The sequence below is a fragment of the Aedes albopictus genome, chromosome 2, assembly GCF_035046485.1.
Source record: "Aedes albopictus strain Foshan chromosome 2, AalbF5, whole genome shotgun sequence".
Lineage (NCBI taxonomy): Eukaryota > Metazoa > Arthropoda > Insecta > Diptera > Culicidae > Aedes > Aedes albopictus.
The window spans coordinates 359,551,528-359,565,315 of NC_085137.1; the positions used below are offsets into that span (position 1 = coordinate 359,551,528).

Sequence of the window (13,788 nt, forward strand, 5' to 3'; positions counted from 1 at the left end):
CATCCTTTTTGTGTTCTGGACATCGATTTACTTCATGTAAATTTTCAACTTGTGTAGAAGCACGTTATTGTAGTGAAAAACTTCCTCGAAGACACCATGATGCTAAACGGCATGATTAAATCAGCAATTGTAAACATAAAGTAGTTGGATTCTTTGCGTTCAATATAGGAAATCTTTAAAACATCATTTTGTAAAAACACCATTTCTCAAGAATGGCTCGACGGATCTTCGTGAAATTTTGTTGGTAGTTGCACAACCCCTAAAGCTCCGTGGTCAACCTTTTCTTTATTAGATATCGTGCATTTAGCCGAAATGGCGATCGAAAAACCACGGAATTTTTCGATTTTTCAAAATTTCAAATCAATGTTCCTCCCCTCTCCCAGGAGGGGGAGGGTCAAAACTTCAGATTTATAAGTTTATAGTCGGGAACAATCAGAAAAGGTGAAATTTGGAGCTGGGCAAAACAAAAGTTGATTTTTTGTCGGACCGTGATATTTGAATAGTCCGTTAAAAAGGGAAACGATGGGAAGTGGGTAGAGTGAGACGTATGTTTGTCTGTGATCAAACCATCACACTTTCTCAATTTTCGAATTACTTTGACAGTGTTGCCGTTTTTTTCAGCAAATTGTGTCTTTTTTTTCATTATCTCTGTACAAAACTGCGCACACCCCTGATCTACAGCAACAAATAGTTTATTATCCCTATTTCCTTCGACTCGCAACTCGCAAATAGAGGTAAGCAAGTCATGTCACTCTACTGAGTGCTCGCGTTTGCATCATCCTCTGATGTGCTTCCTCTGCACGCTTGCACTTAGTACCTACCAGTTGGACCATTCGCCATCGGATCGGCTGCCACGCCGCCGACCGAGAGTGTAATCATAATAATCATAACCCCCGCGTCTGTTGATTTTGCCTCGGTTGCGGCTCCCGCGCGCCCACCCGGCAGGACTCCAACTCGGACCCTCGGGGGTGCTCCATTCAGAACCCTTTAGCATAAATGACAGCTCCTCGCGAGCGAGTAGGCTCGCTCGCCGATGATGATCGCTTTATTGCGGAAGAAGGGAATTAATCGAACGTTCCACCTCCCGGAGGCGCACAATTAGCTACAATGTTTTCCTGGGTTCTGCTGGGATGATTCCACTCGACCCGACCATTACGAAATGAAGCCCTTACTTTATTGTGTCAATCATTTAGCACACCATCAATCATGGCCGCGGCCGGTCCACACTACTGTGGTCGGACTCGCGAGTCGGGAGCTGATTCTGCTAACTCTGCTGCAGCCTTGGACGCGTTGCCATCCGGGCAGGGATTGTGGCACTCCAATTGCTGTCAAAATCTGGCGCGAGGCTGCGTTGTTGCACACGCAGTCAGTGGGTCCCTCCTAACGGGACTCGACAGCAGCTTGTAGCGTTGGCGTGCAACAACACCAATGTGATAACGATAGCTTGTCACGCGCTTTCGGAATCTCTTTTAAAATGTAGTTTGTTAAGCTCCTACCTAGTCTGCTTGTAGGTTGTAGATCCGAGTTGCAAATGACCACATGGTGAGTGCAAATTGCCTACGGGTGGCACTGCTTCTTCCTACCGTACGTACAAATCACACATACTTTTTGATTTGAACGATCCTAGAGGAGCCAGCACTACCATACTACGCCAGTTTTAAAAATATCTGATAATAAACTTCTTATTCTAATTCTATTTTTATAGCTAGAAGAAACATTGCAGAACTAAAAAAAGAGCGTAACAGAAAATTTAAGAACAACATAAACATAGCAGAGCAGCCATAACAGAACTAGCAAAAGTATAACATGAGAATGACAGAGCATAGCAGAAGTGTAGCCCAATAGAAGCGTAATAGGGACATGAGAGACATATCGCAAGAGTATCGGAGAAGCGTTACATATATGTATAGTGAAAGCATGTTAGAGCATTGCCAAAATTGACAGAAGCATTAAAAACAATAGTAGAACATAACAGAATCTCAATTGCAGCATAGCTGAAGAATGGCAGAAGGAAAGCAGAGGCCTAGCCATACAAAATACATAGCAAAAGCACAGCTGAATGATATCATGTCTGACTTTACCTTGCTTACTGATCATCCTGAAGCCTAAGTGCCCTCTGCTGTATGTGGGAGTCATCCCTAATCGACTCGGGCCATGATTGTGAGTCTCCAGACACACATTCTGCAAAGGTGCCACAGATCATCCTCTACTGTTGTAACTCTTGGTCAGTTCTCCTGCTCTACGTCCCGTCTTTCATCTGCATTCCACCGTAGATGGTACGCAGCACCATCCGTTCGATAACTCCAAGGGCGCGTTGGTACCCTGCAGACGAAGTCCATACTTCGTGCCCATAGAATACTACCAGTCTAAACAACGATAATTTCATGAGATGTCGATCTTTGTGCGATCATAGAGTTCTGCGGAGTTCAAAGTATGCTCGATTTCCTACCACAATGCGTCTCTCAATTTCCCTGTTGGTCGATTTCATCACTGCCAAAAGAATTGTGGGTAGCGATGATCCTCTCTAGAGCCACCATGTACTTTGTCTACGACACTTTAACCCGGAGACGGTCGCGTGACTTCCTTGGGCATAGAGTATTTCTGTGCCTGTCCAAAAATAATAAACATACACTGTACCATCCCCTATCAAGCAGAGGTCCGTATATTCGTACTCCTCTTTGCTGAAGCGAGCCGAGAAAGATGCAGCAAACGGATTGTCCTGAACGAATCATGTAACCCCGTCAAAGCTACGCGATGCGCCATCCGCTTGGTATGGTTATTCGTTGATATACCGCATTTAGTTCACTACTGGACTGCGAACTGCGATATTATAAGTGCGAAAACGTAAATAAAAGTGCGCGATTGCATCAAATCAGGTTGATGTCTTCGGCGCACTATTTCTTCAATCTATAGAGAACAAGTGCTCTGAAGACACCGAGTTGATTTGATGCAATTGCGCACTTTTATTAGCGTTTTCGCACTTGTGAAAACTAGTGCGATAGTCCAGTGGTGAACTAAATGCGCTATATTCAGTCGTACACGGAACTACAAAACAACCCAAATTAAAGTTCTTTTGACGGCCACGCGTGTGGTTTGGGCACGAGCTCAGTGATCTCGACGTTCATGGATCGAATCCAGTTTGCATCATTATATGATTTTTCTGTTCTTTTCATTAGTTTATCTTATGTAATAAGATCATAACAAACATCATCAATTTTCATATAAGGTATTCTTATGGCATCCATACTTTACAGTTATGGCTAAATTGCATATAGTATATTGATTAATTTAGGTAGTTTATTTCGCTAAGTTTATATTTTTATTGACAAATCGTCAAAAGTTTGTGACAGCTCGTGACAAAGTTGCCGAAAAGGCCTTTTGGCAAAGTTGAGGACAATTCAGCCATACTCCAGTTCCCTTGGTCAAACCGATTCTCGTTCTTCAGCCGAGCACCGATTCGATTTTGAACAAACAAATCGACACTTCACAGACTCGAAATCTGGACACGCACCAACTGTCACCCATCAACGCGGATCAAGGCCATCTTCACCATCACCATCACCCGGCTGACAGTAGCGTATAAAACGAAAAGCGAGTATTGCTGCTGTTGTGCGTGATCCGCACAACTACCGGACGGGCCGGGCACTGCTGTCAAGATTCCACACGCAACAACAACGCCACACGGCATCTTCCTCGCGCGGTGGTACGTCAGGTGCCAATTTCAATCAATGTGAGATGAAACGCCGCGCAGACTCAATTTTCGACTTTGTGACATTGCGCGCAGAAAAAAGGGGGAAAAACACGAAATGGCAATCTCGCGTCAACTCGATGACCCTCGCGTCTGTTTTGTTTACATTTTAATCTGGCGGCGGGAAGACACATTTCCACCGTACCACACTGAAGAGAAAAAGAGCTTTAATAAAATCATTTGAAAAGCCATTACCCGCAACTGACAGCAAGCATGGTGGTGGTGTAAACTTTCCATTTGGCGCACTGTCCTTCCCCTTGAACCATTCCTAGCTCTATAGTATGAGCGCGAAGAACGATAGCCATGTTAGGAAGCGGCGCGGCGTCGATGGGAAGATGCAAATGTGCAACGACGACGATGCAACAATATTTTACACATTTTTAATGAAGATAAGCTCCGCCGTCCGGCTAGGCTGTACCTAATCTCACGCGCGCGTGCACTTATAAAAATGAAAAATATCTATATCTGTTGACCAGGCGTTTACCGGTTCCCATGACCACCAAATGGTTAGCATGGCATTCCAATCCCTGGTGCTTGCGGGGGTATACAGGTCAAATAGTTTGCGATGCTACTTTTTGTTTACAATTTGTTTGGTGGATGAATCACAGGTGATAGAAGTAATAGGTTAAGTATATTTAGCTTGAATCAGGGGATGGTAATTCAGGCTTTTATTGTTCAATTTTAGACATCTTCCTCCAGTAACAGAACTAGTTGAATAACAGTTTCTTAAGCTACAGTTTGCTTAAGAGTGGTTATTTCAACTCTTGTACAGCAAAAATGTTTGTCGTGTCATGTTTCATGTCGCTTGAAAAGGCCTATTGGGAACAAACTCATTTTTAACTGTTCAATACCCAACTAACAATCGCCAGCCGCAAACAAGCATGCATGCTGGATTGTTGCTTTATAATAGTAATTATAGCTGAACTAAAATTATGCTGTACACATTACTGTACAAATGCTATTTCAATTGAAAAAGTGGCCAATGTTCAACTTTTCGTATTGTTATTAATAATGATAATTTAAAACACTTTTCAAGCGTTTAATAAGATTTTTATTCGACTCGCAGTAATTCCTTTACAACATAGTTTAACAAGACTTTTTTCTGCTTCTTGTTAAGTTCATGTAAAAATTAGGACATGTATCTGTATAATGTGTTTTTCACAAGTCAAACAAGCGCTTTCGTTTCATCATACTTCGACTCAGAGTACATGATGAAAAACACGTGTTTTTTACCGAATAACAGCTGAACTAATCTGTTGTTCAGTCATTAACCATAATGTTGTGCTTATTCACCACTGCTGTATAGAAGTCAGAGTCTGATCATTATTAAACCACGTGAAGTTTATGTTTTGATTTGAGCGCTGCAATTCATCATCTGTAGGATGGCGCAGATAGAAAGGCATGCGGCTGGCAATCGACGGGTCTCGAGTTCGAATCTGGATTTAGGTAAATTTATGTGTAGTTATTATTTCACAATATTTGTTCACAGCATTAAGTTCCAATCATAATCTCTCGTGGAAATTGAAAAATTTTGCATTTTTTTATTTTTAATCATTTTTGCTAAAGCTGAATAACAGCTTTACTATATATTTGTAAAACGATTTAACAACAAACATTTCAGTTGGTACACAACACTATGCTTTAAAGTTTCTCCAAATTTGTGTGAACAAAACCCGAGCAAAGGTTATGCCACAAAATTATCCAAATGTTATTCAGCATCATGCTGAATCAATTCGTCGTAAAAGTGCTTGTAAAATGAGTGATTGTTAGTTGGGTAGGCGTTACCGTTTGACCTAGGAGCAAGACGCTGTGAAATCCAGAGCAACCCCGAACAATTATTTTTGTTTGAATCCATTCAGAAACGCCTCTAAGAAGCGGGAAATAGGGCAAGACTGCTCGATTTTTCACTGGTATCAGGCAACACTTTGAGAAAATCAGAGTAATCAAGTGCTATCCAGAGGAATTCTGAGCAACACTTTAATAACAGAGTTATTCTCGCTGTATCTGTCTTGCCCCTAGTGTTTGACAACATAATAATCGAAGTAAACTTTACTCCTAGCTGTCTTTAAAAAGAGCTACTGTAGAACGTAATGATCTTACTGCAATGCTTTTCAACGTCCGTCATTCGCCAAAGTGATGGACCAAACCTAGGACCAAACTGATCTTCCATATGAATTAAAACAGCTCACAGTAACCAACAGCAACTGTCAGAATAATAGCCAGCCGAAAACCGTTGCAGTTCAGTGAGCAGATTCGGTAAGTGAAACATAAAAAAGTTGCACTTATCGAACGTTTACTGTACCGATCTTAAACGTCTTGTCAATATACATATCTTTGAAAAGGCCCTTTTTTGTCGCAGTGATGGCAGATATAATTTTTTCAGATCAATGTTTGTTTACATTTCTCTCCAAGTTTTGATATTTAGAATAGGGTACCCTTCTGTGGAAATATGATGCGATTTGAAGACATTTGTAAATTGTTTGATTGATGTCAACTGTGATTACTAACAAAGTCATACTAAATTGTTCACATTTCCTCTTATCATTTTTGCAGGGTGCTGAGCGCAAAACGCGCGACGAAGAACGACGGGCCGCCAAGCGCAAGATGACTGCCACCGGGCGGAAAAAGCTGGACGAGCTGTACCATCCCGTGGTGGATCGATCGGAGTTCTACCAGATGAGTGACCTGATGAAACCGCCGGTACTGTTCTCGCCCTCGGAGGACATCGATAAGGTACGGACAGGAATCTGGGAAATGGCGGAGAGTGCTGGCAACACTATCGTTGTACGCTTTTGGAAACGATTATAAGATTTACAACTGAAGTCTAAATATGAAAAGGCCTTTTTCTATCTTACGTTGAAGATGTGCCGTTGCTACACCTTGAGTTTTATGGAGCACAAATCTGAAAATCTAAATCATCAAACAGCGTTTAAAAGTTGATCGATTGGTATTCACGGATGGTTCGATCAGCTTTTCAGATTGAGTTTTTCAGATTTGTGCTTTTCAAAATCAAAACTGTCTAATGGAAAGGCTTTTTCATTAGAGAAGGGTTGCCAGTTTTCCAAGTGATATGTTCCCATTTCTATATAAACAATGATCCTAACTCCTCTCTTCTCTTCACAGCTCGCATCGATGGACTTGCAGTTTTACGGCCACGATGCCGACTCCCTCTCCGGCGGATCGGACAACGTCAAGTCGCCCTTCTTATTGCATGCCAATAAAGCCACTACACCTACCCTCAAGTTCCACAACCACTTCCCGCCAGACGTTAATACGTGAGTAAAAAGTCGGATAGAATTTCCAGTTTCCGTGACTCCTCCTGTGCTCTGAACTGCGAGCGAGGAGTAACGCCCGTACCCTTCGGAATCTAATCTTCTTTGTGTTTCTTTCGCATTTTTTCTATAATAGCAGTGACAAGAAGGACCCCAGCATCATCATGGACGGATCGATGGTGAGCAACATGTCCGAGTTCAGCCCGCAGATCAAGCGACAGCGGATGACCCCGCCACTGAGTGAGCGAGTCATGCTCTACGTCCGGCAGGACAACGATGACGTCTACACACCCCTGCACGTAGTTCCGCCCTCGACGGTCGGACTCTTGAATGCCGTAAGTTGACAGTTGCGCGTTACGAGCGTTACGCACACGCAACCCAACCCCCACAAAAAAACTTGGAAACTCAAAATACTTTTCCGGATTTCCAAATCAAACAACACCCAGTTTGCACCAAAAAAACCAAAACAACCTGCTCCAATTTACAATTCTTTCTCGGTATTTGCACACACCTTGGTGTTGAACGTAACCGCAAATTGTGATTGGATTCAAAAGACACGCCGCGAAAAGGGACCGCACAGCTGTCAAACTCTCCAAACCCCAAAATGACAGCTGTCAGTTCACTTTCCGGATCGAACGAAAACAAATTGACAACAAAATCGGAAATATTTGCGCCAATAACCAATTTTTAATTAATCCGCTTTATGTTTTTGTTTAATCATTAATAAAGGCACACTAGAGACACCGTCCAAACTGCTGACTGCTGCCGCAGCGGTTTCATAACCTCACACAAAAACAGGCACCCCAATATTTAATACCCTCCTCTCGTTTGTGGACACTAATTCCCCCCTCTAAAATAAAACGCAAAGTTCGTATTAACCACACTACCGAGCAGAAACCCAACCAAACCTTATCTGTGTGTATGCTCCCCCCTTGGCCTCCCCTGGCATTTGACTCACACCGCAGTGAATGTGAATGCGCTTATGTTTGGGGTTTATGCTAATCGGAACTGTGACTTAAAACCAGGCCAACAACATTAAAATCAATCAACCCCGGAAGCTAGGTTATATTAACATCATTCATCTGTCATGAAGTGTGTTTCTCATCGACGAATACTTCCGTCATCCATTCCTCCGCGAGAGGGCTTTCGAGGGGTGACAGCTGTCATCCAACGAATCTACTGTCAGATTGCATCCCGCGCGTAATCAAACGTCAGAAAACGAACGTTGCAAACCCGAAACGCGCGTGAAAGTTGATTATTGGCACAGTTTTTCCAAATTTGTCGTCGCACAATCCAATTAAATCTACCGCAACCTAAAAAACGGAGACGAAAAAGTATTTTGCTTTCCAAAGTGCTGGGAGTTGAACCCACACGCTCCGTTTCAAAAACGTGTCCTACAGCTGTTTCTCTCTCTATTTGCTAATTCCAGATTGAAAATAAGTTCAAAATTCCGCCGTCCAGAATAAATAATATTTATCGCAAAAATAAGAAAGGGTAAGTTTTTTTGCGTTTCGCAAAAACAAGTGTATCTATTGAAGCCGTAGATTTCTCTTCACTCCTGTCTGTTTTTCTATCCTCTTTTCTGAAACAAAAAGTCATGATCAATCCAAACCATAGATACCAAGAAGTCAGCAACAAAATTTGCTCTCTCTCTCTCTGTTTCTCATTTCATCCATTTCACCGTGCAACTCGCTGAAGCTACGCGTTCGTTGTTATCACTAACATAGTTTGCTATGTTTTTTTCTTACCGAATAACCTAACCTCCAAAAAGCTACTTGTTCCTAAAAAAGCTCTAACCAAGACGCGAGCGCGCGCATTCTACGTCTTCTCCCTTTGTTCGGCGATCGAACAAAAGAGAATTCCGCGAACAAAGGGAGAAAGCGTGCCACCAATAACGCCTAGATTTATGCTTCAACGCTTACTCACTAACACCAAACACTGGAAGAAAAAGCCCACCCAAAACTTGCATGCAACAAAAAACCAACGAATTAGGTCAACCCTGGACGGGTGGTGTACTTAACTTTGAAACTGACGTTCCCCTTTCCCTCTCCATCGATCTAATTCGCAGGATTACGGCGAGAATTGACGACGATATGATCCGACACTACTGCAACGAGGATATCTTCATCCTGGAGGTGCGACAGTACGAGGAAGACCTGTACGATATCACGCTGACGGAACTTCCCACGCATTGATCCGCGGAGCGGAGGGGTCAGCCAACTCTAGGCGGCTAGAGAGTAGTATGTAGTGTGTAGTCTATAGAATCGATCGGCGCTAGGTTTGTACGAATTTTAAACCTGTTTTTCTTCGTTAAGTAATTTCAATTCGGCGATCAGAAGAAGGTCAACTCTTTTTATGTTCGACAGTGCCTTAGAAGAGACATTAATACGTTTAACTTGTACATTTGATTAGGGTTAGGAGAAGTCCCGCGGAGGCTCGGAGAAGAGCCGACTGTGGGACGCAGATGAATAGCACATATAGTGTTTAGGTTATTGCACGTTTCTAGGTTATGCAACATTTGTAATTGTTTAGATTTATTTATTTATTTGTAAAACAAGCAGATAGGGGGAAGTCTAGGTGAGGCCGGTTCGCTAATTACGCATAGTTCCTTTAAAAATTGTTGTATGTATGATTGAAAGTTTTGAATCAAAGCTAAAAAACTTACATTTTTTAGCTGATACAACGAAGTTGAACGAAGGGACCTATTTTGAAACACCATTGGAAACTTTCTGCATAACAGGCCTTTTCTTTTGTCAGGTCTGGACAGATGACATCTGTTTACAACAGAATAACAGCAGATACATACATGAACCTGTCGTTTCCTATCAAGGAATTGCAAAACAGCAGGAAAATCAGCTGTTTTAATCATCTTGTCAAAGGCCTTTCCATTAGTTTCTTAAAATAGTTGATGGCCTTTTTCATGTTACTTTTGAAAACAACTAATTTATGCAGTTCCGCGTAAGCAACTATTTATAGGCATATTCACAAGATGTCTAAAATCATTTAAAATCAACTGATTTTATGATCTTTGTCAGTTCTCCTATGGAAATAACAGTCTTGTGCTTGCACCTTTGTTCGGAAGTTGTAAACAATGACATTCATGAACCTGTCAAATGAAAAAGCCTATTCCGCACTTGAGAACCAATAGAGGTAATCACGTTCAAATGTATGCGTGCCTTTTTTGTAGATGTAGTTGTGAAACTGCGAGAAAAAAAATATTTGTACTCTTGCCCCGGACGTTAGTTTTATCATTATTTACCCGTATTACCCAATTCGATTGGGTAATATTTGCATATGCAATCTGAATAGCCTTTCAATCGGCGTGCACTTTTGTGTGAGGAAAAACTTGCGCTAGTGTTCGTGTGTTGAATTGTCACTTATCTCTATACGTACCCGAGACGATGATTTCATACGCGTTTAGCAATGGCTGGGTTGCTGAAGACCAGCAGAAAAGGCCTTTTCGTTCGACATTTCATGTAGGTATGCATTTGTTTACAATTGTCGAACATAGCTGTATACACTATAGGGTACTGCAAGCACCTGATCTAACCTCACTTTGTCTGACAGTTCAGCGAGCTTGTTTACAAGGTGTTAGAATTTTAAACGAGTGGCGAAAATTAAATTTACGTTTTCCGTCCCGAAACCATTGGGATACGGAAATCTAGATTATATTCAACTCTACCAGCACAAAATCAATCGCCTAACTACCGTTTTACTGAATTTGTATCGAAAAAGAATTTTGCCGACTCTCCGCCAGAGACTAAGTCCATGTAAACAAGCTCGCTGAACTGTCAGTGCACGGCTTCGTGACGTCATCTTGCAGTATCCTATAGTCTGTTATTTCACAAGGAGAACCGTCAAAAGTTTCCAAAATCTGTTGATTTAAACTGTCATTGGCATAGGCCTATCTGAGACAAATTCCCAAAAATACAATGAAAAGACCTGCAAAAGTCAATTGAATTGTTTTGTTTCATAACGAACTAGGGCTTTATCAATTTATTGAATCAAAAACATTTCCCATAAGGAATTTCATACATGCATAAGTAAAATTATTTCAAAGGAACAATCTGTAAATAGTGAACCAGCCTTACCCTCAATAACCCATTACTTAAAAACTAAGAGCAGAAGGACGCGAAACACCGCAAGCTCCTCATCGATAGCGCAGAGAGTAGAGATTCCACGATTGTGACAGTGAGTGAAGCGTAGTTAGGAGCGTTAGTGTGCCCCCCGTTTTTCCACTATTCATCCATCGAACGCATTTATATCGAGCCTAGTTCTACTAAAACGCAACTTCAATGAACAAAGCAAGCTGGAAATCCACTACAAGATCTCAAAATATGTATTTGTACTTAATTGAGGGGGGCGAACGGTCACAGCTGAGGGGCGCGTACGGCCTCCTACGATTTGTTTTGCTCAACTTTTGGAACGGTTGGCGCTGCGATTAGCTCTTGGCCTACTCCTCCTTTGTCCAAGCCAACCGTTCCGGTCGGAGTAGATTTCAGCCATAAATTTCATGTCTTTTATTAGATAGATTGAGAGATTTTCTCTTGCTTTCTCCTGCGGAATGAGTACTTATATTCTTTGATTCTAAATCATTTTACGATTGAACGTACTTTACATCACAGAATCATAGCAAACGAAACTTTTTGTACAACAAAATAGTTTTCATTATAATAGCTGGTAGCGATCATCCATCGGTTGCAATATTAACAATAACTTTACAAGCGTAGAAACAATAGCGTAGGCGGATAAGATTAACTCGTAGAATTGTTAGTTTAATCGCTCATTCAATATTCCATGACAGATTTTAATGTTTATTTCTCACACACGTACACACTCTTCTAATAACAAACTCCCATCAACGTACTTGTACTCTTGAATCATTCCAAGAAAGCATGCTTTTTATCGTTTTAAACCTATAGTTAACGTTAAGGAAATCCCCTCTGATGAAACTGCCATACTTGAGAATACAAATAGAGAATAAGAACAACGTCTATCATCTTTAACATCTAGCAAAAAAAAGAAACAACAATACATTCAGCACTAATTGATAAGTACCTGAGAGATTTTAATCGAGACAATACAGAAAGAAAGAGTATTTTAACTGAAAAGCAGTTTTAAGATTTTCACAAAAAAAAACAACAAACTGCGACGACAGCGAAACATGAGTAATGCTAATGTGATATAGGAACAAGAAAGAGAAGGTAGCGCCACATGAAAACTAGCAAACTGCATTCCCAAACAATCTTGCCACAAATAACAACAAAATGTCAATCAATTGCCATACAAATGAACCCAATTTCCTCCTCAGAATGTCCTCGGTGGCCAAAATATTGCAACTACCTAGTTGCACACAAAAAAAAAAAGAAGAAACGATCGCACAAAGTTCGTGAATTATACACACTGAAAAACAATCAGACTTTTAGCTACGCTAAATAGGAAGTGTGTGTTGAAGTGAAGATATTGTTAGTGTGGGAATCGCCCGAAAATATTTGCAATATTAATTTTACTAATCTTAAATCGAGACTAGACCGTATTGTAGTTTACACAGTATTTAATGCGCGCTTACGCGCGGCTACATTTTTTCATTCTGTTGTGAAAAAAACACGCAAATCCTTCTACTCACTCGTAGGTAACCGACTTTAATGATTTCTTTTTGGTGGTGGTGGATGACGATGACGACGACGACGACGATGATGATGAAGCTAGCTTTTCGATAGATTCTTCTGTATTCTTTATTTTACTGTTCCCAACAATTTCCCTGTAAGTTTAGAACAACGTCTATTCTCAGTAGTTTAACGATAAACCACAAAGCACAAAAAACGAACGCGGTAATTGTACCCCCTTCCGGATAGTAGAAACAAGGTTTGCCATTCCATATATGCGACATGAAACGGAGAGAAAAAAAAAACACACGTCAAACTATGGGACCAATTATGAGAAAAATGTGACTAACAAATAGTTTGTAAGGCTAATTGAAGAAGAATATTATCATTCCATTAGTAAGATAGTTATAGAGATTTATAGTAGACAAAATCGTTTCTTATTATGAAAGTAAATTTCAAAATTTTCTATTGTTATATTTTATGAATATTGAATAAAACATGATTTTTACTAAATCTTTTGTTTGATGAAGGTATTCACTCTCTGAACATTCCGAAATCCTGTTCACGATGTGATTTTTCCATCTGCTTCACTCATTATGATACTCGTCAATTCGGTATTTTAACTCTGCAGGACGTTTCGTGGACAGGGTCCATGGTGCAAGCGTTTAGGGCTAGCCATTTACCATAGCAGCACACACAAGCTTGAAGCAGCTTGCATCGTGATGGCTGATATGCAGAGGTCCGTGATCGGTTGGTAATCGATCGATGAAATAGTGGGCTGTGCAAGGTGAAGATCAAGGCCCGATTCTTCAACTTCATCATAATTGACGTATGCTTTGGACATGCTTCTTTCCGGATGCACTGCTAATGACAATAAGGCTACCGTCAAACGGGGTTACTTGCAACAGCGGTGTAACATGCAACACGATGACATACACTAAATGTGAAGCATTTTCTAATAATAATAAAAACTAGTATGCCCTACTATTTCGGATATAGAGATTATGTGTATCAAAGATCGATTTAGTATAAAAATTAGCTTTGTTTCTTTGTTTATGGTTTAGCTACACTGTTAAAACGGATTGCTCATTTTATGCCATAAAATAAGTATGAAAATCGTGCTTGACCTCTCCCTTATGGTAAGTACGATAAGTCTGATGAC

The 13,788-nt window shown here is 40.9% G+C and overlaps 1 protein-coding gene across 10 annotated transcripts in view; it reads left to right on the forward strand.

The window, feature by feature from the left end:
- LOC109406167 (protein grainyhead) overlaps positions 1-13,788 on the forward strand; it is an 827,965-nt gene that overhangs the window by 773,945 nt on the left and 40,232 nt on the right. For 4 of the 10 annotated variants that reach the window (XM_062852843.1, XM_062852840.1, XM_062852838.1 and 1 more), the window contains 5 exons: positions 6,302-6,481; positions 6,872-7,023; positions 7,157-7,355; positions 8,450-8,514; positions 9,089-10,500. The exons of 3 other annotated variants lie outside the window; for them this stretch is intronic. In XM_062852843.1, coding sequence (XP_062708827.1) covers positions 6,302-6,481; positions 6,872-7,023; positions 7,157-7,355; positions 8,450-8,514; positions 9,089-9,215 — 723 coding nt within the window. In that variant the 3' untranslated portion in view covers positions 9,216-10,500. Of the gene's footprint in view, positions 1-6,301; positions 6,482-6,871; positions 7,024-7,156; positions 7,356-8,449; positions 8,515-9,088; positions 13,140-13,788 lie in introns of those variants that run through there. 3 more of the 10 variants (XM_062852839.1, XM_062852844.1, XM_062852847.1) reach the window with 3 other exon arrangements.